Source organism: Emys orbicularis, chromosome 12 (assembly GCF_028017835.1).
Source record: "Emys orbicularis isolate rEmyOrb1 chromosome 12, rEmyOrb1.hap1, whole genome shotgun sequence".
Lineage (NCBI taxonomy): Eukaryota > Metazoa > Chordata > Testudines > Emydidae > Emys > Emys orbicularis.
In genome coordinates, this window is record NC_088694.1 from 23,716,118 (window position 1) to 23,741,729 (window position 25,612).

General features: G+C 43.3%; 1 protein-coding gene across 2 annotated transcripts in view; it reads left to right on the top strand.

Annotated features, from left to right (window-relative positions):
• The window catches only part of PTPRT (protein tyrosine phosphatase receptor type T), a 715,579-nt gene that overhangs the window by 173,678 nt on the left and 516,289 nt on the right, over positions 1–25,612 (top strand). For both annotated transcript variants that reach the window (XM_065414819.1, XM_065414820.1), the window contains exon 2: positions 12,684–12,809. In XM_065414819.1, the coding sequence (XP_065270891.1) occupies positions 12,684–12,809 (126 nt within the window). The remainder of the gene's footprint in view (positions 1–12,683; positions 12,810–25,612) is intronic.

Sequence of the window (25,612 nt, forward strand, 5' to 3'; positions counted from 1 at the left end):
TTAAATTAAGCTAACTGTGACAATAAAAATACATATCTAGCCAGGTGGTAGTTCTAGAAACACACCAGGAGGACTGCCTCATCACTGACTCTGGACAGTTGAAGAGTTTTACTTCTTACACTCCCTCAGTCACACAAGCCTACACTCAATATCTGGTTTAAAAAAAAAACAAATGAAAGAGAGGCAAACGAAACAAAGTTTACTAGGGCAGACAGGCAAACCGTGACCAGACTGACAGTTGGGCAACCAGTCCCCCTGAGAACTGGTGATCGCAGCCAGGAGCCAGCAAGAGTCATCACTGCCAAAGAAGAGCCATGATCAGACTTTATCATATGTGGATGGTCAGAGGTACTGGAGAAACCATTGAGATTTACTTCAAACATCACAGTGTACTGGTTACCTGGAGAAACAGGTGACTGCTAGATTCATCAAGGAACAAGTAGTGAGGGAGGCAACAGGTATCTGTTTCATTGGGACGATTGTGGACTCCAGCATTGTTGAGATCACCAAATGCAGAGAGATTGGAGACTCCAGCAACGCTTAATTTGCCAAGCCCAAACAACCCAGCCAAAGCTTCAGTATAATTAGCCTAAAATGAGCCATGAATGTGGCCAGAAAACCAGCTAGATACCTACAGGACTTAAATAGACAGATCTTGAAACAGAGTTCAAAGTACATCAGAGGATGTAAGAATAGATATCTGGTTACTACTAGGGAATTGATTGCTGATATCTATGTTAAGCCTGTGAGCATGCCAGTGAACTAGATGTGTCCACACATCTGAACAGACTCTAATCTGAGTGCTTTTTGCACCCCACCTGCAGCCCATGTGCTTCCTGAATAGTTATGCCTGGAATTTTCAGACCAGATTAAGGGCGGTTAGGTGCCCAGCGCTCATTACATCTCAATGGGAATTGCATATCTAACTGCTTTAGGTCCCCTTGAAAATCCCAGCCCCTGGTGTCAAGCTGAGGAGGGCTGGATAGAACACATCAATTCTGTATTTAGAGCACTATTTGAGAATAACAAGCCCTTTCCCCCCCTCCCCAGGTGCTTAGTGTATTCACTGCAGTACCATGGTCATCAAGAACTGAGCCTAAATTTATATGAACTGGTCCAGCAACAACAACAAAAACAAGTTAGAACCATTTTGAACCAACCTTTGGAAGTTTGCATTGCCTTTGGAATTCTTTTTTGCAGAAATTGCTGTATAAAATACATGGTTTCCCGAAGGTGCTTTGATGCCATACAAAACCATGAAGTGCTCTTACTTAGCGTATTTTTCTAGTGCCAGTTTAAAATAAATTTTAAAACAAAACTGCCATTATTAATGGCCTTAATATTAACCTACTGCTACCTGGATTGTTCTCCCATTTGATAGCTCTTGAGTCGAATTCCCCTTATAAAACTTTTGATTTTTGGGAAATCACTGCTACTATAAATGGCTGCTGCTTCTCTAGCTTGTTGGTAAGATGCCTTTTATCCTCTCCAGGAAGTCGGCAGACCTTCCTTGTCCCTACCTTGACCCTGCCTCTACTGAAACCCATATTGATGTCTCAGTAACTTCCCATCTTGATTATGGTTCCCATTTTAAAATGAAGAGTAGAGACCATGGAACTAGGAAGAAAAGAATAAAATGCAGTCAGATTATTATGTTGCTTTGAGAAGTGGGACCACTTAAGGCCCATCCTATCATCATTGCTGGCTTCTATAGCTAGTCAAACTTTTACAATCAAAAATGCTGGTTGGACGAAATTGCAATGTTTTTGCAAAGCATTTTTGAAGTTTTGGGAGGGATAACTCAGTGGTTTGAGCGTTGACCTGCTAAACCCAGGGTTGTGAGTTCAATCCTTGAGGGGGTCATTTAGGGATCTGGGGCAAAAATCTGTCTGGGGATTGGTCCTGCTTTGAACAGGGGGTTGGAATAGATGGTCTCCTGAGGTCCCTTCCAACTCTGATATTCTATAAAAAAGTGATACCAGAATTTTTGTTTTTGAGGGAAAATTCCCACTCACTCCTTCTTATGCCCTTCAAAATAGAAAGCAAGAGAAAGTGTTTCACTAAAACAAAATGTTCCTGTTCCATCTCTACAGAACTCCGCATGCCCTATTCTCAGAGAGTTGCTCATTAATTTCTTTAAACCTCTTCCCTTAAAAGCCTTGCTGTTTGTTTTAAGCTATGACTGACGGTACTTTGAATCCAACTCCTCCACTATTGCTGACTTTTGTTCTCCTTGTGACGTTACTCTTCAAGAAATGAAGACTTCCCTTCAGCATCAGCTCAGTAGTGTACGTGTTCGCTCAATTGGTCCATGAAGATAAACTTACTAACAATACTTTATTTACCTGCCAAAAAAAAGTCTGTCAGCTGTGATGAATAAACAAGTAGAATTATGCAAGAATGAGTCGCCAGCCTATTTTAAAATCTTAGCACTGTTGGCAGGAACATAAGATTTTCCTCTCTGACTTTGGTCACTGGTCCATCAAATCTCATATTTTGTCCTTGCAGTGGCCACTATCTGACTTTTTAGAATGAGATGAATGCCTGCCCCTGCCGTATAACACTTGGGGCCTGAACCAAACCCTTTTAAATTCAGTGGAAATCTTTCTATTGACTTCAATGGGCTTTGCATCCAGCACTTTTGGTCTGACTCTATATCGCGGTGTCAAAGGGGAAAATAAAACATTCATCCTGATGCCAGCAGTCATAGGTACACTCTGGTTTTCTTCTTCTCCCTGAATGGCAGGAGAGGATAATAAGGTCAATTTTCCCATCCCTGGTGGAATCCATCCCCCTTTCTGGATATGGTAAGTCATCTGTGCTCAAGAAAGATATTACCAGAGAGAATGTGTTGTTTGGAAACTGGAGATGCAAGTCAGATCTACAGTCTGAACATGCCCAAACTTTAGGTATGTTCAGATGTAGGTTTCTGGTTCAGGTCCATCTCTTTTTGGAGTGCCCTAGAATGCATATGCAGGATTAATTACTCTTCCTAGAGGAGGATACACTGGGCTCTCCTCCAGGGATTTGTTTCGTATACGCTCTAAGTGACTTAGGTCAAACACTGTATGCATAGTTCCAAATTCAACTCTTTAAAGCCTCTTCTTTATTCTACAGCCCTAATGCTGTCTATGTTGCATGAAGGATGCTGTATCAAATATAAGTTGTCTAAATCCTCTGAAGTGAGTCATGGAATAAATTTGTATATATTAAAAACAACAAAAATCTCTTCCAATAGACGTTATTGCTCTAATAGCCCAAGTCCATCTCCTCTGGCTTTGTGAACATGAGCATGCTGGGAGGAGACCAGAATTAATGGTCAAAGAGAACAATCCTATTCTTGTTCTAAAAGTCCTATGGTACATCAGCAGTACCTCCCTGCTATAGGATTCACCCCTTCCTCTATCCTCATCTTCTATGCTCTTGCAAAGCTATGGAGGGCCAAAATCCCATTTTCCTCTAGAGAAAGCTTAACAACTTGTACTCCAGGTAAATTTTTCCCTTTTAGATCTGCTCTGTGCATTCATAGCCTCTTAATATTTTTTTAAAAGGGGAAAAAATAAAGTAAATAAGGGTTTATCCCCAAGAGGAAAGACCTGAAGCAGGAACAATGAGACTGCTGACGCTCTTTCTTTCTTTCTCTTCTGGGGGTGATGCAAATGCTTGATCAAGTGATGCCTGATCTCATGTTGTTCCTGTGTGCATTAAGATGCACTGTAGATCCAATGAGCCTTCCCATCGTCTTTTTTTTTTAATCCCTTTTAAAAGTATTGTTTCTATCTGGCGAGTCCATGACTGACATTGGATGACTTTATAAAACATTCCACTAATTGGATTTGTTAAAATAAATAAATCAAACACTAATTGGAATGTGCCCTGCCATTATTTTTGCTTACTGAATTAGATATAATGGCGTGAAGTCCTTTTTATCGTATTTGTGCACTTATTTAAACACCCCCCTGGCACACACTTCTGCAAATTCAATTATATATTCAAAGAAAGCATTCAATTTATGCAAGGCTGGTTTACATTTAATCCGGGGGCAAGACTCAGTAACTGATGATAGGTCTGCTCAAAATTAATTAGCATCACTCAGATGAGCAGTGGCATTGTTACAAGCCTGCAGTGTAAAACAAGGGGTTATTTTATCCTTCCTGTGTGTGCCATTATTTGCCTCAATATGACCCCTTTTGAATCAGGAAGGCTGTTTCATTGCTTGTTTGGGTTTCTATTTTTGCTAGCAAGAGGTCACTCATTGCGCATGTTGCATCTGGCCAAGTTGAAATCATCTCAGTTTCCTTTTCCCCTGTCCCACTTTTGAGCCACAACCTCCAGCATTACTTTTTAGCTGATTGGAAGAAGGGACAGGTAGAACCAAAAGCTGCCTTTGCTCTTCCTGAAAGCCACACCGTTTTTAACACTTGGCATGAGCTTTCTGTCCGCATGTGAATATTTTCACCTTTTGTGAAATTACTTTGTGGGGTTTAGCCCAGTATCATAGTTAAATTCTAACTTGGGTAATTCTGACTTTCTAAATTCCTCTCTGTGTGATGAATCGAATATTCTTCACTTTTGCTCTTCACTTGTGATTAATCTTTCTGTGGTATAATGCTGAAACCCACCAGCAGGGGGGTTTGTTGCCATGGGATTTAACCTGCAGATAGTGGGTTGGTGTATATTGTGGCAACTCCAAGAACCACTCAGTCTGTCATGCTCATCTAACAGGACTTTAAAAAAAAATCCATCTTATTCTCTATTATTTTAAATCATGGAAACGTACTGTATAACAGGGTTATTTCCTTTGCTTACAAACACATATTCAAGACCACTTTCATCCATTGGGGAAGTAAACAAAATAATAATAATATAATAAAATGCTTTTATATAGCACTTTTCACCAGTAAACTCAAAGTGTTTTAACAAAGGAATTAAGCATCATTATCCCCATTTTACAGATGGGGAAACTGAAGCAAAGAGACAGGAAGTGACTCATGCACAGTCACCCAGCAGACCAAGCCAGGAATAGATCCCAGTCAAGTGTTCTGTCCACTAGGCCACCCTGCCTCCACTCTCCCAGTACATTATTCCAAGCCTCCCTCCTTTTCCCCCACCCAAGAGGTCTTTTCCTTTAGGACAGGTATTTTGAGGGTCTGATTCTATTCTGAGGATTGAGGATTGACCAGGGCCGGCGCTTCCACTAGGCAACCCTAGGCGGTCGCCTAGGGCGGCAGGATTTGGGGGGCAGCATTTTGCTGTCCTCAGCGGAAATTCGGTGGCAGGGGGTCCTTCCGCTCCGGGTCTTCGATGGAAATTCGGCGGCGGGTCCTTCACTCGCTCCGGGACCCGCCGCCGAAGTGCCCTGAAGACGCGAAGCAGAAGGACCCCTGCCGCTGAATGCTCAGAGGAGGAGCGCTGCTGCCTAGGGCGGCAAAAACCCTCGCGCCGCTCCTGGGATTGACCACATGAAAATTCTTACTCAGAGCTGCTTCCTGTCTGTAATATCCACCACTGTAGTTACGAATGTTAGTTTACTGATTTTTGGGACTATAAAGCCAACACCAGTAGGAGAGCGTGAGCTGGACTGTTTTGTCAAAGCAATGGAGTTACAGAGCTGTCACGGGGGGCATAAGTTGAATGTTCTAAGGTTGTATTGGCATAACTGAGGATATCATTTAGTGTGTGGAATTTTTATTTCAAGTGATTGCATGGGAAATGAAAGCCAGCTAGATTCCAATCCCAGGTTGAATGTGCAGGGCCGGCAGTTAAAAAAAAGACATTTGTATTTGTAAAGAACGTATTGCATCTGGAATTACTGAGCTGCAATAAGCATCATGCCACTTTCCAGTCATGGTTCAGAGCCTTGAGTTGCAATGTAGTGCCACTCACAGAATTCTCTCTTTCAAAAAAGGAACCCCCCCCCTCTAACTTGCAGATCTAAACTAGGACTGCTACAACTATTAAATACTGCAGTGTTCTATGGTGACTGGTCCCAACATTCTAGCACCCCTCTCCTCATTCTCTGGCTGCGGGGATTGCTCCTTCACCCCTTTCATTCAATGGGTTCTCCTTTCCTCCCTTTGGTTCAGTGGGGATACCAGAAGGCTCTGTCCTTGTTTTCCTCTTCTTCTCCCTTTACAAGTCATATCTGGGTAGTTTAGTCACAGAAACAGTTCTATCAACGTTGTGCTGATCACTCACAAAGCTTCTTTTTTTACCTGAAATCTGCCTTCCTCCTTCCAAACCAAAACCACAGCCTGACTTCTTTTTCTGACTTCTCTTGGATGTTCAGTCACCAACTGAAATTTAAACTTAAATGGCCAAAGTGGAACCTCATGATCTTTTGCCCAGCAGCCCTCTGCTCTCTCTTCTCTAACATACTGGACCCCACCAACCTCTGTCACTCAGATCCATAGTCTTTGCTCCATCTTTGACCTTACCCTGTTTTGACCCACACATTCAGGCTGTCTCTGTCTTGCCATTTCTTCCTGTGGAAGATCGCCAAGATCCAATCTTTCTTTTCTACCCATACTGCTAATCTCTTGTCCAAGCCCCGATCTTGCGCATTGATTACCATAATATCTCCTCTGGCCTCGTTGCCTGGAAATTCACCCCGTGAAGTCCATTCAGATGCTGCTACTGCTAAATTCATCTTCCTCGCTCACTGCTTTGACTATGTTATCCCATCTTTTCAAATTCCTGCAGGATCATCTGCCTCTTCAAACACAAATATCTTATCACCCTTACCTATCCAACTAGCACTTTCACACTTCCTCTCACGCTGCTATTTAGGAGTGGAAAAGTTCCCAGTTAATTTCTGAGAAGTCATCACCTTATCCTCCTTGGAGTTCGTCCTCAAAGTTCACCTCTTCCACAATGCATACAGTCAGAGACAACCTGATCATGACAAGGTAGTTAGACAAGTTGGAACTATTGCTCCCGTTGAGTAAAACTTGCGCACATCGTGTTTTTCACCTTCTCCCATCCTCCCTCCCTCAGCTCTCTCATTTGTCTTATCTACATGCCGTCTTTTTGGATTTTGGGGCAGCAACTGTCTTTTTTTTGGTATGTATTTGTACAACACCTGATAAAATAAGATCTATGCTGATTGAGGGATCTAGGCAATATTGAAATAACTGTCTAGCAACACCATTGCTATTTTAAGATTTCAATCAGCTTGGACAGTGAAATGAGATCGGTAAATTTCTCCTTGTGCTCCTCTTTTGCTAGCACAGTGCTGCTGTGTTTGAGAGTTTCTATGCTATAGGAGAGTTCTAATTGCTCCCCCTTCCACATAAAAAAAAAAGTAATTGGTTCTGTCAAGGCTGTATCCCCACTTTGAACTTTAGGGTACAAGTGTGGGGGCCTGCATGAGGACTTCTAAGCTTAACTACCAGCTTAGTTCTGGTCCGCTGCCACCATTCCCTACCCTGGGAAGCTTTTAGAAACCTCTCACCAATTCCCTGGTGAATACAGATCCAAACTCCTTGGATCTTAAAACAAGGAGAAATTGACCCTTCCCCCCTCCTTCCTTTCACCAACTCCTGGTGAATACAGATCCAAACCCCCTTGGATCTTAAAACAAGGAGAAATTGACCCTTCCCCCCTCCTTCCTTTCACCAACTCCTGGTGGATACAGATCCAAACCCCCTTGGATCTTAAAACAAGGAGAAATCAATCAGGTTCTTAAAAAGAAGGCTTTTAATTAAAGAAAAAGGTAAAAATCATCTCTGTAAAATCAGTATGGAAAATAACTTTACAGGGTAATCAAACTTAAAGAGCTCAGAGGACCCCCCTCTGTCTTAGGTTCAAAGTACAGCAAACAAAGATAAACACTCTGGTAAAAGGTACATTTACAAGTTGAGAAAACAAAGTAAAACTAAGACGCCTTGCCTGGCTTTTTTACTTACAAGTTTGAAATATGAGAGACTTGTTTAGAAAGATGGGGAGAACCTGGATTGATGGCTGGTCCCTCTCAGTCCCAAGAGGGAACAACCCCTTAAAACAAAGAGCACACACAAAAGCCTTCCCCCCCCCCCAAGATTTGAAAGTATCTTGTCCCCTTATTGGTCCTTTGGGTCAGGTGTCAGCCAGGTTACCCGAGCTTCTTAACCCTTTACAGGTAAAAGGATTTTGGAGTCTCTGGCCAGGAGGGATTTTAGTACTGTACACAGGAGAGCTGTTACCCTTCCCTTTATAGTTATGACAGGTTCATATTAGGTTTTGTAGATTTTTTTTTTTTTATTACAAAACATTTTGCCCTTTAAAATACTTTGGTCCTCTAATAGGATAATGAAATAATACAAAATAATGGGTTGATGCTCGTCTGTCATCAAGATCAACAAAGATGAAAATCAACAAGATGAAATTCAGGAAAGACAAGTGCAAAGTACTATGCTTATGAAGGAAAAATCAAGGAAGCAAGGAGTCAGGGAACATCTCTATGTAACTAATTCTCCCAGGCGAGGTAGGGTACAACTGGCGGGTTGTCTGCAGACAGGGCCGGCTCCAGGCACCAGCTTGGCAAGCAGGTGCTTGGGGCGGCCACTTCGGAGAGGGGCTGCAGGTCCAGCTATTCGGCGGCAATTCGGCGGATGGTCCCTCACTCCCGCTCGGAGCGAAGGACCTTCCGCCGAATTGCCACCACAGATCGCAATCACGGCTTTTTTTTTTTTGGCTGCTTGGGGTGGCCAAAACCCTGGAGCCGGCTGTGTCTGCAGAACAAGTTAATATGGTTCTGAATAGCACTGGGTTACTCTACACACCCTCTTAACTACAGAGGTGTCAGAGGAGCACAGCTGACTGACTGGAAGACCAATGTCAGCATAGCAACAGAGCCAGCCTTGTTTGCCTGTGTGGTAGAGAAAGCCAAAGCAGTGCAGAGTCATTGTTACTATGGGTAAGGCCTACAATCCATGGGACGTTCTAATGGATTCATTGCTGATGCATATTTGGCAGGCCAAGTAGGGTGTGGGTTCCGAGAAGGGGATATGCATGGGGGCAATGTAACTGGGACAAAATAGTGATTCTCTAATAAGGTGGGAATTCTCCATCAGGACCTCATCAGGGCTGGCCTCTGCTTGACTCTTCTGCAGTTGGCAGCTGTCTGGTGTACATATCAGGAAGATGCTGCACAACTGTAGCCTTTCCTAACATTCAAATTCTTCCTCTTGCATACCTCTATGAAGATGGGAAATATGGCTCTTTGTTTACTCATCATTAAATAGTTAATTTTGCAGCTACATCTAAGCTATTCTCTCCATTATTCTTTCTTGTTGAAGGGTTCACATGTTTTCATATTTTCATATTACCTTTTCAATGGGAGAATGATTGGTTGGTTTGTACAATGACTGCCCACCTCTTCTGGTATATAGAAAGAGAAGAAGCTCAATTGAGGGAGATCTGGGAATTGCTGTAATTAACCAGAACAGATGTAGCATTCCCAGAGAGAGAACCTTGATGAGTGGAAAGATAATATTCTGTTGAATGTGGAGTCCTTCTTGTAGGTATAAATTGCCTATTTGTTCATAGAAATCTAAGGAATGAATACACTTTTTGCCTAAATAGAATATATGCTAATTAAAGTTTAAGTGATTATTTTCAGAGTGGTAAGTAATTATTGTGAGTCATGATCTGTCAGCCATCTAGAAGCCTCCTCTTCATAAATTCATTCCCAACATTTCATTTTGCAATGCTGGCTAGTGCTGGTCAAATACCACACACGTTATTTGTGTTCAGGCATGGCAAGTTCATTCCATTATTCATGGGGGTCTCTTTATTCACAAGTGTTCAGACAGCTGCCAATTTATTTACGACTGTTAGCCAATTCCAAGAATTTTACAGATTGCATTATAAATGATCATTCAGCCAAATGTTTGCACTGGATCATCTGCTATTTGCTTTTTGTTTGTTTGCTATTTTCTGTTTGTTATTCTCTCATTTTTAAAAAGTTTCAGTCCATCAGGAAGCAGAAATACTTGTGACTTAAATGACGAGTACTAACATGCCGCAAACAACAGAATGCAAATAATCCAAGTGAACAGTTCAAAGAGGAAGGCTGGACTTGTATACATGGCACAGACTGAGGTTTTGGAGATCTGGGTTCTGTTCCTGGCACTGCCATCTAGGGCTGAGCATTAAGAGAAGCCAGTTTGCTGAAGCTGTGAGTGTGCCATGTGCCAACAGCTTTATAAGTGAGTGTAGAGATCAAGGACAGCATAAAGACACAATAAGACAATAAAACTATATTCTCTATAAAAGGTAGAGAAACTGGAAATCAATAATTTATATTATTTTTATTCAAATACAAAATTTGAAATGGATTCTTCTGAAGGTTACCCCCCAAAGGAAAGTTAATTCATGCTGTGAGGATGATGAAATGGAGTCTTCTGGTGAAGGAAGTTTCATGCTGGTTTATTCCCCTGCTGGTGTTTGTTTAAATGCAAATTGATCTGTTTCCTGTAATCTCTTCCCCTTGCCATGATGCTGAGTGATTATCTCCTCCCCTTGTTGGCCTTATACTCCTATTTATCTTCTGTGTAAATTGCATTCCCATTGTCTTAATGTACCTTCAAAATATCTTCTAGAAACCACATTCCTTTGTCTTGGGTGGGGTAACTTTAGCCCTGCGTGGCAGACATACTTTGATAACATAATGTCGAATATGTTTGTAATTTTGAATTTGTCCTCTGTATGTGATGCAATAATTAAGGCTGCGAGTTTGTCACAGAGGTCACAGAAGTCACGGATTCCGGATTCCTGCACCAGGCGCACCGTCCGCTGCTGAGGCAATCTCGGGCCCCCGCACCTCCACTGCATGACCCCACCAAGCAGCAGAGTTTGGGTGTGGGAGGGGCACAGGATGGGGTGAGGTGGACTTTGGGCGGCGCTTAGCTGGGAGGCTCCCCGGAACCAGCGACATCCCCCTTGCACAGTTGCTAGGCGGAGGCATGGCCAGGCAGCTCTGTACACTGCTTCTGCCCAGAGCACTTGCTTTGCAGCTCCCATTGGCTGGGAACCACGGAGCCTGCAGGTGGAGGCAGCACACAGAGCTGCCTGGCCACGCTTCCACCTAGCAACTGAGCAAGGGGGATGTCGCTGCTTCCGAGGAGCCCCCCCCAGGTAAGTGCTGCCCAGAGCCTGCTTCATCCTGTCCCGTGCCCCAACCCCCCGCCCCTCCCACACCCAAACTCTGCTGCTGCTGCTGGGGGGGGGAGGGGAGGCACGGAGCCAGGTAGGGAGCCTGTTGGCCGCCCCCCTGTTCCCCCCCAGCACCAGACATCCTCCCCAAGCAGCCGGGCCACCCTCCCCCAGCACCCGCAAGGCTCCTGGGCAGTTCCCCCCCCCCCAAGTTTTATTCATTGGTATTTTTAGTAAAAGTCATGGACAGGGTCATGGGCAGTGAATTTTTGTTTACTGCCTGTGACCTGTCCATGATTTTTACTAAAAATATCCGTGACCAGGAGCAGCACCAGGGTTTTTGGCACCCTAGGCAGGGGTCCTTCCACGCTCCCAGTCGTTGTCGGAATTCTGCGGCGGGAGGGTCCTTCTGCGCTCCCGGTCTTCAGGGCACTTCGGCGGCAGGTCCCGGAGCGAGTGAAGGACCTGCCGCAGAATTGCCGCCGAAGACCCGGAGCGCAGAAGGACCCCCCACCGCCGAATTGCTGCCGAGGGTGGCAAAATGCTGCCCCCCCAAATCCTGGTGCCCTAGGCAACCGCCTAGGTCACCGAAATGGAAGCGCCGGCCCTGTCCGTGACTAAAACATAGCCTTAACAATAATATCAATGATCAGTATGGTGTTAGCTTTCTACTGATATCTTCCATGACACCTTCTAGATACAGGTTATGACATTAGTGAGTTGGGATACATTGAATGGGTCGGACCAGCTGAAACTCAATACCCGATAACAGTGAGTCCCTTGCCCTCTTGCACTGGGATGCTGTTAAGGTCACAGTATGCTGCAGCAACAACAACAAAAAATGTGAAATTTACAATGGTATCCCCTCTTTGCTGCAGCAAGGTATTATACTGTGCCATGGTAAGGGTTGACTTTAATGGGCTCCCACTATACAAATTGTTACTTCTTGGTATTGGGTCAAACAATTGGCTCATCACATCCTTACCTATGGCACTAGAAAGTTGAAAGGTAAGTAAATGTGAGAGACGTGGTCTTGAAATCATCTATTAACCTTGCACTACTGAATGTTTAAAAGTGTAAATGAAGGGAGGGCTTGAGAGTTTGCACAATGAAGTCATGGTTAACATTTGCCATATGAATTTCTATTCCTCCCTCCTATCTGAACATCTTGGTTTTCAAGCTCTGTAGCTAGGAAACAGTTATTTTGCTTCAGACCTGAATCCTCATGCCTGAAATGCCAGACTGCTGTTTAAATTCTTAAGTCATGAGGCTGAATCTAAGGTAATAGCCCTAACTAACAGCAGCACAATCAGAGAGAGAGAAAATAAGATTCCCCTCCCCCCCCACAAAAAAAGTGGGTCTTTGATATCCAGAAGTCTTTCCTGGATATCCTAAAGCAAATACAGAAATCTAATGTGCCAGAAATTCATTTTGCATTTTGTTTTTCCTTCCAGAGTTTATATAAAAGCACTGATGTAAATGAAATAACATAATGAGACAGAAGTAATTAATAGACAGAAGTATTTATTCAGCTCTCTTGCCCTCAGGTGGTTGTTCCTTTGATGAACACTACAGTAACTGTGGTTATAGCGTGGCACTGGGGACCAATGGATTTACCTGGGAGCAGCTCAACACCTGGGAAAAGCCAACGATGGATCCTGCTGTCCCGACTGGTATGTATGGAGCATGCAGAACAGGGAAGGCCATTAACAGAGTGTTCGTATTTGGATGGGATTTCCTGTAAGAATTTTTCTACATGTGAGCTCTGTGCTGACTTGTATGGGTTGGAATTCATCCATTTATATGCAACTGGCTTTTGTGTTAAAAGTAACCAAGTAGAGGAATGCATAACAATTAGAAATGGGAAAAAACTGGGGCAACTTGTCAAAACATAGACATTTGGCATTATTTTGTCAGACTATGAGTGAAGTGTGTGGGATCCATTTTATTTCAACCCTCACTTGCGGAGAGAGGTGAGTTTCAGAAAAAAAATGGTCCAGGGTTTGGCCAGTCTTTGGACCTGCTCTGGAGAGATGCAAAGTGCTTTTTTTTCCGGGTGAAGCCAGGGGAGATGAAAGTGCTGAGCATGTCACTGGAGGTGCTCAACACCTTGTAGGATCGGTCTCTTCGGGAAGTTCAGGGATGTCAGACTTTCTAATAGCTCATTACACTTAACTTCAGTGCTGTGAACTAGCAATCTGTGGTGTTTGGATATACAGTATAAAGGTGACAAATGCTGGTTCCCTGTGAAGAATGAGCGTATTCTATTGGGATAAACTGGACCTGGACCCACCCTGACTAGTCTTGGGTTCCAGGAGACAAATTATGTTCCAGTATTTGAGAATGCCAGCAGAGATGGAGACTAATAACATAAGTTAATGATTAATTAGTGGTACAGACATCCAAGTCCTCTGTTTTCGAGGATATCTAAACTGGAAATTCTTCTCTGGAAAGTTGTCTGATGCTTCAGCATCACTCCCAGAAGTACTGCTTCCTCTTGGCAGTTAGAATTTGGTAAGCTGGGCTGTCAAATAAGTTCTTTCCCAGGTACTAGTGATTTTGGGTGTCCAACTAGACATTTTTAAAGGTACCTGATTTTCAGGGAGTGTTCTGCAGCCACCTTCTGAAAATCAGCCATGTTAGAGGTGTAACATTTGACACCCAAAATCACTGGTCACTTTTGATGATTTTGGTCTCTGATCCATTTTGCCAACACAAGAAGTCGTTGTTTCCACTTACTGCATTGTATTTTGACAAGGTAAGCATGAGAAAAATGGGCAAAACTAATCCAGAATGTTGTCCAATAGGGATTTTTATCCCTGCAGTGATTAGAATGAGGGGGGGGCACAGCTCCCACTCCTCTGCTAGAGGAAGAGCAAGGTCCCCAACAGCTTTTTCCTTGGCTGGTACAGTCATAGCTCCTCATCCTGTTTCAGTCTACTTCAGTCACTGTTGTTGAGGCCAGTTCTCATCTCTGTACACAGTTATTGCCATTAGAAAGTAAACATGCCACAGCAACCACAATGACTGAGCAATTCCTCCATTGCTTCCAGTTTTCATTTATGCCCTGGTTGCATCTTGTTTTCAGTTTAGATTGGAAACTGTCTTTTAGTGTCTGTACAGCACTCACCACACCTGATCTGGGCATGCTACTATAGTACAAATAAATTGTGATACCAGATACAGCAGTTCTCCCATTCTAACTTTAAGGAAATATTGCTTTATTTGGATATGACTGTGCATAATTGTTAGTAAACGTAGTTAGTAACTTTCTCCTGGTAAGCATGCTATGCAATCATGTAAGACCTATTTTCAATCTGGGACACTTAGGCTTTGGCACCCTAAGTGGGACATCTTGTTCTGTACTCATGCTGGAAAAGTTGGGCCAAATATCTCTCTACATATAGACTTACACACATTGGGGTCCTATATAAATCCATTTATAGATAACATAACCCTGAATGGTGCGTGTGTGTCCATGCACACAAACAAACTAAACTCTACTATACCATGGTATTTTTAATAGCAGAAGAAAAATTAGTACTATACCATTGTATTTTTTGTTACCTTGATGGTATTTTAGGCCATATCCTAGCTTTACAGCAGGAGATACCACATTGTGCAATCTTTGGTGGCATCCAGAGTCCATGGAAAGAGTGACTTTTACCAGACGGGTACAAGATTTGTTCATCAATAGTACTTTTTATGTCTGCTCTCATGCGATGGCAAGGTGTAGCACCACTCTAGTCCAGCCTGCATCAGCATTTCTGTGATCAATACTGTTTTTATGTACATTCTGTGTCTGGTTTCCCAAACACCAGCAGACCCCACTGACTTCAGCTGGAGCTGTGAGTGCTCTTCTGAAACAGATGCTTAATCTATTGTGATTTTTATTTCCATGTTGAGACTCTGCTACAAGGGTCTCCATCCAAGGACAACTTTCTGCTCTTTATTCTTTGAATCAAAATGCCCCAAAAGATTCAAACACTCCATCATCAACGTTAAAAATTTTGGACATTTTATTTTTGATCATTACTAGCATATAATATTGTTTGCCATGAATTCTGTGATAAATTGCCCAGGACTGGAAACAAAGGGCTAAGTTAACTGGAGAATTAAGATCCCAGATGTCGGTTGTTTTATTAAATAAATGTTATCTTTTAAAAATCTGACAGAGATAAGTCATGGGTACCCATCCACTGATTTAGGTAGGACTTCTAGTCCACCTCCTTGCATTGTAGCAGGAGAGATTATAACAAAATCTTCCTTAACAGATGGATGTCTAATCAAGCCTTAATATCCCCAGTGAGGGGGATTTTGCTGCCTTTTTGCAACTTGTTCCACTGACTATTTGAGTTGTAAAATTTTTCCTACTTCTTACCCTCAATTTTACATTTTGTGTCTCCATCACATTATTTCTTGTTCTGTTCTTGTTGACTAGTGAGAATAATCAGTTGCTGCCCCCTTTATAACCTCCCTTTATGTACTATAGACAATTAAGCCTTCATTTCTCAGGCTCAATGTGACCCAGTCCTTTAAATCTTTCCTCACATGGTATGTCTTATTTCCCTCCCTATGCTCCCAAGCCTGTTTTCATTGCTCTTGCTTTCCTCTCAGCTCTCTCCAGTCTATGTGATGTCTTTTTGGAGTCGTTGCCCAAAACTGAACCCTGCGTTTACCAGGCATTGATTCAATACTCCATAGGGGAGCACTGGCAGGACAATGGTTTCAACTCTATTCTACATGAACTGGCCACAGAAAACAAGCCTATTCTATTGCTGCTCCTTCTCTTCCAATGCAGGGTAACATGCAGTCTGTCCCCCTCCAACCTCTCTCTCCCTTCTTAAGTACTAGTATTGGACGGTGCTCGAAGAATACAGTCCTTGAGCTTATGAGATGCATGTGTACACCTCTCTGTGTGTGTTTCTTAGAGGCAAACATTTCTGTAGGAAAAGTATCCTACATTATGGTCAGCCAGACAAAAATAAAAGCCTTTTACCAGACTGCAACACTTGCAGCATTCCCCGCACCTTGGACATGTCTGGCCCAGTAGCAGCCGAATCATAATAATAATGATTTAACATTTTGTGGGTTCAAAGCGCTTTACAAGCATTAACTAATTAACTCCAGAGAAAACCTAACCAGGGCTGATTAGAGTGGAGTAATTACTTTAATTGTATTACATACGATTCCACTATGAATACAAAATCAATATGGCATGCACTTTTTGCAGCAGTGTCACATTGTTGATGCTGATTAAGTGTTAGATTTGCTATTACCCCTGGTTCATTCTGTGGAGCTATTGCATTCTCCTTTGAGTGATTATGCACATATGCATTCCAGTACTGGTGTGTGTGCACCCAATGCATGAGTCAGAGACTTTTGCCAGAAGTACCACTAGGCGGTATGTGCCCCTGATCTCTTCATGTGCCCATCTGAGGGCATAAATGGGACAAGTCTGCCACCTTCCTCTCAATTCCTTCTCACTGCCTGTTACAAGAGCTGGAGTTCCCCATTGCGTTTGCTTCAATTAGCCAGTGTTTCAAATTTCCCCACCAGGACTAAAAATCAGAGGGATTTATGCCTGAAAGTTCGCCTTCTGAAAGAGGCGTTGCATCCCATGTCAGAACTGAGTCCTGACCATGAGGTAGTAGATTCTGAGTCCATGACACGCATTCCCCCAACTCCCCACAATTCAAAGGGACGGTTTGATGCTAACAAGCACTTAAAGCCTCGGTCTTCTCCTATAAAGACTTCCAGTAAGCCCTCTGGTACCTTTCCAAGGCACCACAGACAGCATTCACCAGGCCCGTCTGAGGTTTCACTGTAGACTCAGGCTCCTTCGGGGCTATCAAGACCAGTGTCTTCACCTTTACTAGGTCCTTCATCATCAGTCCAGCCAATCCAGTCTACTTCAGCACCTCCAGATGAACACTTATCTGTTTTGGTGTTCTCCACTCTGTGGGCTTTCTTGCTTGCAAGAGATCTTCTGTGCCTTCCCCTACCAGACTCTCCATTGCTACAATTGACTTTGGTTAGGGGAACTTCAGTGTCTTTGGCACCGCCTGCATGAGCAGCACCTTGACGCACTTGTGTTGCTGGCACCTTTGGCATCATCCGCAGCCAGCAGCGCTCACCTCATTGGCATGCTGACTGCTTCGACCTTTGCTTTCTTTGGATCCCTGGGGGTCTCCCATACCAGATCACCTCAGAACCATAAGGGGACCACTCCTCCCTTTTCTGAAGAAACTTACATTTCTTCTTTGGACTCTGAAAGGGAGGAATCTGCATCACCTTCATGATCTTTTAAATCCTCTTACAGATCTCGTACCCAGGTTACAGGTCCTAAGGATCAGGACTGATTTTCTAATAAAGAAGCTCCAATATGATGTCCCCCACTGTGGGTGTCTCAGACATTGCAGTATCCCCCATGGCCTTATTGGTCTTGTGTTGTGCCGAGGCTTTCTAGACCTCCATCACAATTTCAGTCTAGGAGGAGGTTTCCCCCTCGGGTTCAGGATTCTGCCATCATTCCTCCAGCCACTGAATTGGACCCTGTGGAGGAAGGAGAAATAATGGAGGAACCCCTAGAGGTTCCCCCCTGTAATTTTATTTTGGCCAAGTGAAGCCGTCACCCCAGAATTGACATCTGCCCTCCAGAGGACTTCAGCGTTTTTCAGGACCTGATGAGGAGAGTGGCCACTTCTCAGCCTGTGCTCTTAGGACTTGTGCAAGAAAACCTGCACAGCTTCCGTGGTGTTGTACAGATCCCTGCCCTGGGAAGGGTTGCCCACCCCATTAATGAAGCTTTGCTAAAGCCGGTGAAAAGTCTCTGACCTACCCCAACCTCTGTACCACCTATGGCCAAGTAGGTGGACACAGGTTATCAAGTCCCTCAGCAGCACTTTGATTTTTAACCAATCAGTTTCTGATTTCTTGGTGGTTACAGCCACTAATGAGCGATCTGAACAGTTCTATCCTAAAGCTGCTCCCAAAGACAAGGCTTACAACAGACTGGATTTACATGGCGAAAAGGCATATTCCACCACTGCTTTTCAAAGAAGAGTGGCCAACATCAAGTAGTCCTGTCTAAATATACCTTTATTAATTTCTTTGCAATTTCTAAACATGCTGAGAAGAATGTAGGGAACACTTCCTGGCTCTGATTTTGGAAGGGCACCTGACAGCCTGAACATCCCTTCAGGCAGCTATTGACACCACTGATACCAGGGAGGGAGAGGAATTATTTAAGCTCAGTACCAATGTGGACACAAGAACAAATGGATATAAACTGGCCATCAGGAAGTTTAGACTTTAAATTAGACAAAGGTTTCTAACCATCAGAGGAGTGAAGTTCTGGAATAGCCTTCCAAGAGGAGCAGTGGAGGCAAAAGACATATCTAGCTTCAAGACTAAGCTTGATAAGTTTATGGAGGGGATGGTATGATGGGATAGCCTAATTTTGGCAATTAATTGATCTTTGACTATTAGCGGTAAATATGCCCAATGACCTGTGATGGGACACTAGATAGGGTGGGATCTGAGTTACTACAGATAATTCTTTCCTGGGTATCTGGCTGGTGAGTCTTGCCCACATGCACAGGGTTTAGCTGGTCGCCATATTTGGAGTCGGGAAGGAGTTTTCCTACAGGGCAGATTGGCAGAGGCCCTGGGGTTTTTTCACTTCCTCTGCAGCGTGGGGCATGGGTCACTTGCTGGAGGATTCTCTGTACCTTGAAGTCTTTAAACCACAAGTTGAGGACTTCAGTAGCTCAGACGTAGGTCAGGGGTTTGTTACAGGAGTGGGTGGGTGAGATTCTGTGGCCTGCGTTGTGCAGGAGGTCAGACTAGAAGATCATAATGGTCCCTTCTGACCTTAAAGTCTATGAGTCTATGATATGACTTTGCATTCAGAGGCCATGACCGTCTTCATGGGTTTGGAGCTGCAACTGCAAAAATGTTTTCATTTCTTTTTATCACACTGCAAAAATAGTGAGCTGTTTTGTTGTCTGTCACTTCTGCTCCACGCTGGGCTTCATTCATCACATTAGTGCAGTGTGAGTCCCCCAACAGCAGTGGCAGCTGCTTCACCCAAGGGGCAGATTCATCCCCATAGGACGGCACATAGTGTTTGCTGTGCCACCTTCCCCTTTGGATCCTGATGGAGAAGGTAGCTTTAACGTGAGACTAGGTCTCTGTAGAAATGCTATTATTGGGAGCTGCCTGGAGGATACTCTGATTCGCTGCAGGGCTAGCTTAAGGCAAGCTAGGGTACGGCTACACTACAATAAAAAACCTGCAGCACTGAGTCTCAGAGCCCAGGTCAGCTGACTCAGGTTTATGGAGTTTGGGCAACGGGGCTAAAACTTGCAGTGAAGATGTTGCAAGGTGTCAGAGCCAGGGCTTCAGCCCAAGCCCGAATGTCTACACTGAAATTTTAGAGCCCTGCAGCCTGAGGCCTGAGAGCCAGAGTCAGCTTACTTGGGCCAGCTACAGCCATGCTGCAAGTCTTTTATTGCCATGTAGATGTACCCCTAGGTACATCATCACATGAGCCCCTATGCCTCGCCCCTCATTTGGAGCAGCAGAGGCCACCCAAACAAGCTGCTGTGTGGCACAGCCTGCCACTGCTCCTCTTTGTTCAGATTGGGCCTCTCTTCTTCTGTGAGAGGTAGAGACCGGAGAAAGAGCTTCCTCCCAGAAGGGCAATTCTCCTGTTTGAGCGACAATAGATGACTTTCTGGGCTTCCACAGGGAAAGCACACATCAGAGCGATCGTCCATTATTACTGCTTGAGTAATCACCCAGTCTGAACACATGTGATTATATACCATCACATGCACGATTTAGAGCCAGCAGAGAAAATTTTCCTTTGACTTAAACCCCACCGGCTTCACTAGCATTGAGTGAAGTTTAATTTAGGAGAGGGTTTGGCCCACTAAGTCGTCATGCCTATCCCCTTGTAGAGAGTCCAATCCATTGGATTCTGGTGGAATATACCGTATCTTTTGAAAGCTCCCACCCAGCCCTTCCTGCTGTGGCTATCACTTCACCCTGGTGTCCACTGTCAGATGAGGAGGACATTCTTCAGTGGATGAGAAACGGGTGCTAGGCAAACCAAATACATTGTACCTCTAAGCACAGTTCATGCATTTGTTTTTGCCTTTTTTCTTCAGGCTGGATTGGATGCCAACAGGAGTTCAACACAACATTTGTACTTTTCAAAAGCAATGCGATATAAATTAACATTTTTTCATGTCTGAGTGTATTAATTCTTGCTTACAAGGAATTACACAAACAAACTTGTTAAAAGAACAAATTAGAATCCTACTGTGTATATGATGAATCATGATGCAATTTCTCATCTGTGATGGGGAAAGAAATCTGCCTCAGCTGTCTGTATGTGGTGTGTTTTTATTATTATTATTTATCTTTTTCAAGGGAAATTACTCAGGATGAGTCAATTTTCCCCCTACCAAGTAAATAGATTAGATTACAGTTTTGATATTGAAATAAAAATTCTCGGCCTTGGAATTCCAAGCTGAATGGGATTTTTCTGGAAGCTCACAGTATTCACTAATAAAGGGACAAATTCTCTGCTGAAGTAATTTGACACAGCTCCATCTAAATGGATGGAATTGTGGCAATTTACTTCAAAAGATAATTTGCATCGTACTGTCTGTTACCGGAGTCCCATCACTCTCCCTGTAAACCTAGTTTGTTTTCTCTTAGTGCCCCACCTCCCTTTTCTTCCAGCTGGGAATAAAGACAAGTGACATTTAATTCACAAACATCTTCATTAGCTAACATTAATGGGTTGACTTAAAATTTCAGAAGGAAAATCCTCTTGTCTCTTCATCCTGTTGTGTTTAAGTATTACAGGCATTCCCAATGAATGCCTGCTGAGCCCTTTGTCTTTTGTACTGTGAGTGCTGCAGTAGGTGCAACGGGCCAAGTTCACAGCTGGCATTTAAGTCATTGGCAGTGTGCATGTTCTTGCCAGCAGTGAGTTTAGTTCAATGAGTGTCTGAGAGAATGAGCAAACATGATTGTGTGCGGCGTTAAAGGCTTTACTGGCCTGGATTTCAGGTGACCAAAGGAGTTCCAATAAAAATGTGTGCCAGTTTACCATGCATACTATTTTGCATCTCTTACAAAAAAGATATCTGTATGATGTTTTTACATATCTCCCCCTAAATACTGGTACTTTATGTATTCTTCACTCTCTAAAGCCAGGTTCTTCTAATACGTAGAGTAGTAGTGCAGATCCTAGAGGAAAGGGAAAAAAACTACAATATATTGTAGAAACAATATTGTTTGATTAACTCTCAACCACATTAATGGGATAATATTATACCCAGCGAGCATGTATGTAACCATAACTCATGAATGAGCGGCCCTCCAACTATGCTGTTTTAGGACATTGCCACTGAGGCATGTGTACACAATTCAGAGAAAAAAATTAGCATGAAAGATATTTCTGTATGAAAAAAAGTATGTGGGGTACATTTGTACAAATGTATTACACTGTTATCTAGTATTTTTAGTAGTTCTGTTTACACATGTTTGCGTCTAGTGAGAGTATCTTGTATAATAATTGTGGTAACTATGTCTTCTTCACTAAGCAAAAGCTGTTTTTTTACATAAATGTAATTTGCATATGCTAATGTATTTGTGGGGTAATCCTCAGGAGAATATATGTTACAATAAATCATGGATTAGTGGCCATCCAACTTGCTGTCTTAGGACATTGCATATATTAATTGATAATGCATTGCAGTGACAGTGGTTGCTGCATACAGTCACCCTAAAGTACAAGGTACTCCAGAGAGCTTGGTACCTTAAAATCCAGGTTTGTTAAGTCTCCTCAACACAGAGTGGACAGATGCTGCATCTCTTGCCTAATGTTCTTGAAGGGATTTTCTATCTAGACATTGTGCTCCAAACACTGCAGACGCAGGAGACTCTTAAGGGGATTTGCAGTGTTGCACAATTCAAGATGACAAACAAACAGGCACAATATTCTGCTTCTGACCTTATAAAAACAATTTGCAGTTCTGAAAGTCAGTCATCCTGTAATGACAACGAATTGGATGATAGTGACTTTGTGCTAGATCATGTTGAGAGTTGCTCTGAGAAGTAAGACCATGTTTCCATTGATTGTTCATCAAGTTCGTCTTCAATAATGAGGAGCTCATATTACCAGCACAGCAGCCAAGTGGAGTAAATGTATCCTGCAGCCTTCATAGAGTAAGGAGGACATGCAGAGGCAGGAAGTGTAGCACTGCAGTATTGGCTGAACTGAGCCAACTTGCCACTGTCCCCAGCATGGACTGTGATTCCATGAGTGGCAAGAGTGGTAGAATGTGGTGTTTGTCTCTGCGAGCGGTTCATTGCAGACCCTAACGTCCCGGCGTTATCCATGAACAGTCAGGAGTAAGAGGTGATGCTCAAAAAGATACACTGGTAAAAACATTGGCGCTTTTCCTTACAGAAGACATTTTCCACATTGTGATAAGAGAGAGATTTAAAGAGGCAGATTGCATATGCTGAGAATGGAATGACGGCAATCCAGACAAAAACAAGGAATGGAAACTGCTCAACCAAACCAAGGTGAAAGCCTACACTGACCTCCTAATTCTGGCCGATGTGTATCAGGGAATCATAAAGGCCTGGAGGGATTATGGAATCCGCACTCAGAACGTCCCTTTCTTCCAGGCAACAATGAGCCTCTAGCGATTCAGACTATCGCTTGGCACCTGCGATTTGACAACAAAAGCGTGAGAGAAGAACGGAGAGCATCAGACAATCTGGCTACATTTTGTGATGTATAGAGTGTCTGTACAGGAATTTTTTATACTCCTGGAGCAGACATAACTGTTGATGAGCACCTGGTGCCAAAAAAGGACATTGATGTCTAAAACACAATATATATCAAAACGGCAAAATATGGTATCAAGATCTGGTGGTGGTGTGATACTGTGACATTGTATCCTCTGAATGGAGAGGTATTCCTTGGAAACAACCTACATCACTAAGAGAAATGACCAAGGTGACTGCATTGTGAAGGAGATGGTTTAGCCCTGATTTAAGGCTGGAAGAAACATAGTTGGGGATACCTTCTTCACCACTATTTAGCTTGCTAAAGATTTATGCAACAAAAAATGTGATCAGTGTTGGAATACTGTGATGAAAGAAGTCAGTATAGTCAGTGAGATGCAGCCACATTGAAGCTGAGAAAAATTGTCATCAGTGTTTGGGTATGGTTGGCCATTCACCTGGTTTCCTGTGTTCCAAAGAAGGGGAAGTCAGTGGTAATGCTATTGATGATGCATCATGACAAGATTGTAGAAGGAGACAAAAAGAAACCCCACATAATTCTCCACTACAATGACACTAAAAGTGGTGTCAATAACATGTGCCATCTTGCAAGAACGTACTCCTGCGGGACAAGATGAGTAGGTGCCCAATGGCTCTTTCCTTCAACATACTTAATGTTGCTGGCATTGCAAGTTGTATTGTCTGAGTCAACAACAATCCTGCTTGGCACCATGTTGACCAAGACAAACAAGGCTCTTGTTCCTTGTCAATCTAGGAAAAAAACTCATAGATGCACATATAAAGAGAAGAATCCTTGATACCCATCATCTCACCAAGCCATCAAAGGAGTACTCAAATCCTTCGGCTACCATCGAAAACCAGCCACCATGGGACCATTTAGCCAACTTGGCAGTGGATGTTGCTACATTTGCCCAAGGTTTGCTGATTGGAAGGAACCACAAGCAATGTGGAGAATGCAATGAATAAGTATGCACTGACCATTTCACATTGATACTGGTGCACAAAAATTGAATATAGGCTCTCACTGAATGATACTTCTGCTAGTTCTTTCAATTTGCTAGTTAAAGTTTTTTTATCTAAAAATATGAAATAGTTGTTCTTGGTTTCTTAATGCATTTGGGATACAAACTTCCTTCACAACACAATTAATGAAACTTTTTTCTTGACACTGGATGAAGGTTAAGGTATTTTATCTCATATATAAGTGTTAAAAAGCCTTATACCAATGGAAGAGGCAATTCCTTATTTTGTTTCTAGACTGATAGGTTGAGAAATTAGATCTTACATTTTTTACTGGTCCAGGATTGAATATTTTTTCTGGGTCTTGGGCCAGTGTAAATTTAGAGCGAAATTCCATAGTTTGGGAAAGGTGAGAAGTGGTAAATAATTCACTGGTAGTTTGCAGCTATCAGGCACTTTCTTAACTGTATTACCTTCACTCTGCTCAGTGAGCAATCTCATCAGGACTGTTCCAAAACTCTGAGCAGATCTCACCAACCTGTTTTTTTTTGTTTTGTTTTAAATGTCACTTAGCACAGTGGTTCTCAAAGCCGGTCCGCCGCTTGTTCAGGGAAAACCCCTGGTGGGCTGGGCCGGTTTGTTTACCTGCCGCGTCCACAGGTGGCTCCCACTGGCCGCGGTTCACCGCTCCAGGCCAATCGGGGCTGCGGGAAGTGGCGCGGGCTAAGGGATGTGCTGGCCACCCTTCCCGCAGCCCCCTTTGGCCTGGAGTGGCGAACCACAGCCAGTGGGAGCCGCAATCAGCCGAACCTGCGGACGCGGCAGGTAAACAAACCAGCCCGGCCCGCCAGGGGCTTTCCCTGAACAAGCAACAGACCGGCTTTGAGAACCACTGACCTAGCACATGGACATCCCCCTCTACTTATGTGATGTGAGCTGGTCTTTCTGTAGACAGTCCAGTGTCCTCTGCCCCACACAAGCGAAGGTCTTTTAATGCTCTAGTCTCACCCCTCCCCTTTGCTTTTTGTGTATAATTAAAGATGTTTCAGTTTAGTGTTTGTTTTTTAACTTTACAGATTCATGAGTGAGTGTAGTGCTACAAAGAGAACATAGGAGGTTTTTTAATGTTATGTCAGGCATTACCAGGTGGCACTCTTACACATACTCTTCCAAGTTTTTCTTAATGTGTGAGCAAGTTTTGACTGTTGGGAAGACAAGCTGTGTTAGTTTTGGATTATGCAGAGTTGTGTGTCAAAGCAGCTTTGGGAGAGAGGCTGCTTTGTGAGCAGCAGGAGAATTTGCTGTCTTCCTTAGGCTCTGATTGCCTCAGCTGACTAGAGTTGCTCATGGGAAACCCGGCTTTAGTGTTAGGCTGATATTCCTCGAAGATTACATTGTCCTGCATGCTGTTTGAACATCTCTTGTCAGAACTGGTGTATCCATCAATAAAACAAATTACATGCAGAGCATTCCCAGATTGTCACTGCTTTCCTTTGAACTAAAAAGCCAACATGCAAATCCCCAAACCACTGCTACTGCCCTGAAGAGCAACACCGGTGTCAGAACTGAACAATGGTGTTAGAGGAAGGGGAAACATCTTCATATGGACCAAGCTTAGATTTATATAGGAGCTAACTTTGTCCAGCCCCCTCACTCCCACCAAGTAATACCTTAT